This window comes from Amblyomma mixtum, chromosome 5 (assembly GCF_055824585.1).
Source record: "Amblyomma mixtum isolate Tamu chromosome 5, ASM5582458v1, whole genome shotgun sequence".
Classification (NCBI taxonomy): Eukaryota; Metazoa; Arthropoda; class Arachnida; order Ixodida; family Ixodidae; genus Amblyomma; species Amblyomma mixtum.
In genome coordinates this window covers 132,924,136-132,931,622 of record NC_143016.1, presented here as the reverse complement: position 1 = coordinate 132,931,622, position 7,487 = coordinate 132,924,136, and the positions used below count along the sequence as shown (strand labels likewise).

Here is a 7,487-nt window from a genome sequence, read left to right as displayed (position 1 = left end):
CTTGGTGTCATTCTCGACTTAAGGCTGCATTTCCGTTTACTTTTCCGTTCAATTCTCTTGTGTATAACACACGGCATTGTTTTTCCTTAACAAGAAAATTGCGCCAATACGAGCGTATGTGCACTCTTTCCTCTGCACTCGTGAAACCACGTCTACAGTTCACGTTCAAAGCCTGGCATAGTGTCTCTGCTGGCTACAGCAAACTAATCTGAAATGTTAAGTGTAGGCTCATAACCATCCTTCTCGTGCATATATTGTCGCCGCAGTTTTTATGACTACACTTCTTTCCTAGAACACCTTAATATGTCTAGCATTGATGACAGGAAGCTCCCGCAGGAAGGACAGGCAGCGTCTTGACAACGTGTCGCGTGTTTCGCTTCAGTGTGGCCACTTATTACTATCAATGCAATTTCTTTAGTTTCACAAGAAAGTCGCTAAATGTTTAAAGAAAGTTTATCCTGGTAGCATGCGACTTTCCCAATCCCTCGCCTACAAATGTTTTGCATTTATGCGCTTCGTAACGCCGATATATTTGCTGAATTTATATTACAGTGAAGTGTGTATTAGCTTCCTATCAACCATTCAGGAGGTAAAACGGCAGCCCTAACGCGTTACGAAGTGTCACGCCTAATGTCATTCAGGTTGAGGTGTCCACCACGAATCGAGACATTTTCTTCTCCTTTCTGTTCCCCGAAACTAATCTGTGGATCATTAACCTTGTTCACTCCCTTCTGCTGAATGTGAAGAGCTTAAGTACAAGAGTGGCTTAAGCCTCCATCGAAACGCGGCCGCCGTGGTTAGGTTCGCACCCGGGTACCGTGATACCGGAAACCGGTCTCAGTAGCGGAGCGTCCGGAATACTGAACCACCGCACGGGCGGAGCCTAGTGCAACTGTTTTCCCAAACTACCACACATCGTAATTAACAGGCACATTCCATAAGACGGCGGGCTATAACAGCCGCGCGGATTTCTTTTGGAAACATCTACATGCACAAGCTCTTGCTTAAACGAGTTTCAAAAATATTGTTCGCCGTTTAGTCTCCGTACACGTTAGCTAGGAAACTACGCATCAGATAAATGTCTCTTACAATCACGACATTGCTAAAGCGGATACACGCAGAACAGATTATGCGATTACAGTGCTGAGATTACTGGTCGGTGTCGCCCTTGAAAGTTTGAAAAGATCAAGAACAGTGCCGTGAGGGAAAGCGAGAAGGTAGGGTCAAAGAGGTGCCAAAGTCGAGTGCTCTTCCGCAGCCTCGGTAAGCGGCAGAATCTCTTTGTCTATTTCTTATTTCATTCCTCCATCACCGGCGCTGTTCTCCGCTTTCCTTTCTACCCTGTTCTCCCCACACCAGGTGTAGCTGCGAGTAAGGTGTCCATCGAATTATGAGAAATTTACAGCGCCGTTGGGCGCCTTGCATACAGTGAACATAGCACATTGCATTGCGAAACGTACTGCACGCTTTCCCAGTCAAAATTTGTTCCTCTTTTGCTTGTTTTTTTATTCAATATAGGAGATCGCAAAAATAGGCACTTGATTTTCTTCACACCCGTAATACTGCCGAAATCTTATGCCCGACGAGTCATTCGGTTTGCAAGTTTGGTGAATCTAGGCTGGAATCCTCTGTGTAAACTTCTGAGTACCTTCGCTGAGGTGGAAACGTCTGCAGTAAACTCTTTGTTGCTCAGAAAATATTATGCTCCTCACAACCAATGAAATAAATTACAGCGGCATCAAACAGCTCCAACGAGATGAAACGTGCGCCAAGATATCGAGAGCATCGAGAGAGATATCGAGAGAACAGTTATTCTTAAAGAATTTGAACATGTGAACATTTATTTATGCACATTTGCGTCAAATTTTAATTTTTTTCAGGTTAATCTCAAAACAACGACCAAACATTGAATTATAAAGTTATTTACTGCCTGGCAGTCTTCTGGACGTCGCAGCTGTGTTCTAGTGACTGTATATCTCCGCTCTTCCTCACTCACTAATAAATGTCTTCATCTTACGATTATGCGAAACGCTTATCCATAATCAAATGCAGGCTCTTGTCTCTATTTGGATACTATAGCTGCACAGGCGCATGTGAAACATTTTAAGGGCAACCGTGCGAAAGATATAGATGGAAGTAGAGGAAGCACGGGATGTACGCTGACTTAAAATCGAAGTTCGTTGACACGAGAAACACGACCAATCAAAGGCAAGCGTGCGCGAACAATCTAACCAAGCGTACGTGTTGCTAGCTAGATTCAAAGTACACAACTTTACTCAGATGTACAAAAATTCCGAGGTTGTTGATGCACAGTCTCGTATTTTTCTTCATGTGGTATGCTGCACTAATCTGATAGACTGGTTGTGTGCTTGAACAATAGATAAACATTGCAAAACGATAGAGACGACAATTCGCACTCTCGGCATGTGGTGCGAATTATTGCAGACTTTTGCAGACAGATGGTACAGACTGTTTATTGATTTTCATGGCTTATTACTGTTCTTCTATTCATTTTCAGCAGTTTTTTTACAAATTTACAAATCCTCTTGAGTTTGGTGCTGAGTAGAAAATACCTCCACAATATCTCTCTGCCATATTTGTCTTTTGAAAGTCGTGTGAAAAGCGGCGTATGTCAGCAAGGACTGCTCCTGTTAGAAACTAAGCAGAACACTGCGCCGAGCATTACAATAAATATTTTGGCCAGGGGGATAAAATATGCCCACACAGTTTTAAACTTTGTTTTTGGTGATAACCTTCGTGTCAGATCGAAAAGCACTAATCGTAATCGGCGTTTCAGCAAGGTTTGTCAACCTACCGAAACTGGAGAACTTTAATTACGCTGGCACAGAATACGTTTAGCCAACCGCCCTCCTGATTGCGTCACCAATGGCACCAGTGACAGTGCCACCAATTGCACCAGACGCAACTCCCGCTATGGCAGCTGCTATCAGTACAGTCACTGTAACGGGTCCGTATTCTTCGCTTTCTTCATCCAGGTTTCCAGTGCTTAGGGTGTTCAGGAGCCCGATGGCCCTCTCACGGTCAGCAGCGGTGAGGAGTGCACGTTCACCCTGTATAATTCTGCCCAGCAACTCCATGTCTTTTCCCAGGTTCATGAGCAGTGAAGGGTTGTGCCCTGCGATATGCGAGAAACGGCATTTCAAGCACTGTATCTAGCGTTCAGCCGCTGCGCTCAAACCTTCTCAAGCACTGCTTCAGTTTTTCAACGGCATCTAAATTCTTTCTTGAAGAACATTGTTTTTATAGAATGGCATCTATAACTTCTATGCTTAAAAATTATGATATCAGAGGTTAACTGTCACAAGATCTCAATGCTCGCTTTTCATCGAATAAGATTTCATGTGATGCATCCTGTTTATTTACACAAAATAACATCGCGAAAAGTGTAATGTTACTTACCCCTCATTCTTTTAGCAGTGCATGTGCAAAAAAAAATCCCGCCAAGAGGAGACATTTCTTCGTCTTTGTAGTACGCCAGAAAACTAAACTATTTTTTAACACCAAACTTTTAATTAGCCAGTTTGTCAAACACCACACCCATTCTGCCTCTAACGCCTCCAGCCATCTATTCGAAGCGGTATCATAAAGTGGCCACTTTTATTGTACGGCTAGAAATGTCCTTTGCAAATGAATCATAATTACTGCACTGCGTTTGAGAATTCTGAAGCATTTCTGCTTGGCTCGTTGAGTTCATAAAAATATTTTGCTTCTTCTCTACGCAGCCGCCATTCAGCCTAATAAGTCTATTTATTAAGCATGTTACTAATGTTCTTACCTTTCTCAAGCAAATTTTTCCGAAAGACATGGGAAGGCCCCCTGCACACATATAAAAACCTGAGTTACATGTTGCCCAACAGCAAACGGCCTAAATACAAGTGCAGAAGACCTTACTCACACAGCGGCGGATACTTGAAGTTCCAATGCAGGTTCGAACATGGAAAAGAAAGGTAGGATATGCATTGCCGTGTTTATGACGAGAATATTTTGACTTACGGTTAGAAACTGCTGGCGTCCTTTTAAAACACAACATTGTTAAGTAAAAACAACTTTTTATCAATGCGTCAGCGTGTTTTTTTGCCGTCATTATGCACAATATTTTACCCTAGTCGGCTAGCCATTCGCTAGAGGAAGCGGCATTCTGATAAACCGCATGGCAGCAGAAAAGCACGGCATCCTCAGAAACCGCAAGGCAAGTGAGCATATACAAATATTCCTAGAGCACCATCTGTACCTTTTAAATCGAATTCTATTGCTCATTCGTTATAATGTAGCGCAAGCATTAGTAACCTATTAACTACGAATTAGAGTTTCTAGTCCTTGAAGTGAAACAAATTACTTGAAAATACATAACCTACAAAATGCTTTAGAAAAACGGAAAAGGATTTACAATCTATAGTGTCACTATTCAGATCAATCGCTTGTTTACGGCAAATATGTTGCTCAATGGCTGATTCGACGTTCAAAACCTTGTTCCATGATGCACTTACAAGTATAAGCGATGACTTGAAGGCTGACGAGGACGTAGAACGCCTTCATTTTAAGTTACCTGCGTAAAAAAGAGTTTAATGTTTTAGCGCATGGGAAATCAAGAGCAGACACCAGTCGCAAATCCGAAACTCTCGGGAGGGGAGCGGTACTAAACATCGGATCAAAAATCATAATAGCGATTACGAGACCAAAAAATCAAAATGTCAGAGAAGCGGTCCTTCGCAGGCACTTTCGTGATATCCACATTTGTTCCCTAAATCCGGAAACGCAAAGGAGGCTGCGGCATTTTATTTTGAGGTGAAATACAAACTAAAAAGGGTTTCATGCATGGATTTTGCTGCAAAGTAAAAAGAACTCGGGTAGTCGATCAGTATTCTTAATGTTTCGTCTGATAAACTACAGCGCCTGATAAACCACAGTTCTGATTCAGCAAGAAAAGCGACGGCTATATTCCGGATAAAAGGACAGCGCGCGGTGGAATCTCCTGAGGAAGCAAGTAAATTTTGTTCATCCAGTTCAAGCATTTGAGCCATTATAAATTTACACGTAAAGCCGCCGTGGTGGCTCAGCAGTTATGGTGCTCGGCTGCTGACCCAAAAGATGCGGGTTCGATCCCGGCCGCGGCGGCTAGAATTTCTTTGGAGGAGAAATTCTAGAGGCCCGTGTACTGTGCGATGTCAGTGCACGTTGAAGAACACCAGGTGGTCGAAATTTCCGGAGCCCTTCACTACGGCGTCTCTCATAGCCTGAGTCGCTTTGGGACGTTAAACCCCATAAACCAAACCAAACCACACGTAAAGAGTTGAACAAGTAGCTAGCCCTTGATTCCAACTCTCTAGGAGTTGGAAATTTTCCCCGCCCTAGGCCGCTTTTTCACACACTCCGTCGTCTCGCCGTGAAGTACAAGGAATGCAAAAGCGCTAAGAAAAAACTGCAACTAAGGTATTCTGTCTAGGGGCATCAACTCATGGCAGTTATCTCCAACCGAACCCATCCGCCTCCTCATGTCAGGCCTCTCTGCGAGCTGCTCAACCAGCTGGCCAAACATGGCTAGTGGACAGAGCTGCCTGTGAAGCCCAGGCCTGTGGAATCTTGAACAAGTAGGAGCCCACCCTTTAGCACAGTGTTTTTTTTTTTTTATTGAAATAAAGTTTTCCTCTCCTCCTCCTTTTGTCCAGGGGCAGAACGTTGACATAGCATGTGGTGGTTTCATCAATGAAGAGTGCTCAATACATGACGGGGAAAAAGGAAGTATAGGAATGGTAGGTTTGGGCTGAACCCTCCAAGTCGCATTTTGCAAACAAGAAATAATGATTATTACCAATCGATCTGCGTTTGGTGTGTTTATTTCACAATAAAGTCCCCTTTTCTTTGTGTACCCGACCTACAATAAGTCCTGCCTCACCCGCCTCAATCGAATCACAGCGAATCTCTTAATCCCCCCCCCCCCCTGGCAATCTATATCAAAATACACATCAGAATAATGTACAGTTATTTTCAATGTTTCCATAACAGTGTCCTACATTTTTCAAATGCTCAAAATTTTTACCAGAGAAAGCTCTACATGGCGTACTTACTTTCTTGCAGTAAAATATGGTTTTGATTAGCTTCCTCATACATATCTGTTGGCGACCGCTTGCACGGCTCGATTATTATGCACACTTTGATGGATATTGGTTGATAAATTACGAGCTCCCTCATAATGCTTGCTAAAGCACTAATTAACGAGGTCTAACCAGCTCACCAAGTTTCTGTTAAGATTTCTCTGAAAGGTGACCTTGGCGAAATCTAGCATAGTGACAGCCTATGCAGAAACAAAATAAATAATGCCGCGACTTGGTTTCGAACCTGCGGCAGCAAGAACAGAGCAGCTTCACCGGCCACTGAACGAGGACGCTATGCTATCACGGCAGCCGATCACGCCTCATGATAAACTGTAACACACTCTCGCGCTGTGCACTGCACATCGCGGTGTTCATTAACTCCCACCTGCGACGCGAAAGAGACCGGATCAGCTTAACCTCAGTCAGAACTTAACCTGAGTCTAATATCGTCGCCAGACGCGGCGACGACGTAGAGAAGCAAAACCATGGGCCAACCACGCTAAACACATGCTTCCGTGCGTTTACGTGGTTTAGCTGTGTTCAATTCCTGCCACTTTTTTATGTCTCAGTGGTAGTCGAACAAATTTTGCGATTGCGACACAAAGAAGTAATGCGTCCGCCAAACATGGGGTATGGCATATCTAAAGAACTCGGAAAACCAAGCAAGAGAAATGCTTCGCTGGCTCACCAAAACTGCTGTATTTTCAAAATAAAAAGGTGAGGCTTTGGGACGCACTCTTCAACATCGCAGGACAAAGTTTCATTTCTCTCCTCCTGGCCCTTTTCATCCTAATCGGTGCCCTTTGAGTTTTCGAACTTCAGCTTGCCTCCAGAAGTGATTTGCACATCACCGTGACTTCAGTGCAGAAACGATGAATGCAGCATCAAAATTCTAATCTTCGAACCCCTCTCCGTATGGTCTTCACGGAGTTTTGCTAACTAGCTTTCAAAAAGTTACGCGGTACTTCAAAAAGATAATATTGAAACTGCTTAGCTTTCTGTGTTTATCGAGGGGTTGAGTTAAGAACACTGACATAAATAAATGCGATTGGAAATTTCCTCAAATTCTACAGTACATCTCGTGAGCATGGACTCAAGGTGCTGTTATCTTCTATTCAACACTGCCTTTTATAAACTCTTCAAGCAGCCTAATACCATAGTAGGCAGCGGACGGGACCGCCGTGAGCAGTCCGTAGCTGTACTATTCCTAGGACCATCATTTGTCAGCTGTGCAGATATCTACCGCCGATCTTTTCGCAGCAAAAATTAAAACCAATGCAAAAATTTAAGTTTGCTTGAAGAAACTCACCTTCAGTGAAACACGTTCGAGACGACTGTAGCCTGAAGGAGAGTTTATCCTTACTACTACTTCCG

At 43.5% G+C, this 7,487-nt stretch overlaps 1 protein-coding gene across 1 annotated transcript; it reads right to left on the bottom strand.

Moving 5' to 3' along the window:
- Positions 1-2,855: 2,855 nt before the first annotated feature.
- LOC149343755 (uncharacterized) lies at positions 2,856-4,557 on the bottom strand. The gene is made up of 4 exons (XM_089542460.1): positions 4,509-4,557; positions 3,917-3,929; positions 3,797-3,837; positions 2,856-3,136 (listed from the first exon to the last, which is right to left on the bottom strand). The coding sequence occupies exons 1-4, from the start codon at positions 4,555-4,557 to the stop codon at positions 2,856-2,858; spliced, it is 384 nt and encodes a 127-aa protein (XP_089398586.1).
- Between the last annotated feature and the right edge of the window lie 2,930 nt (positions 4,558-7,487).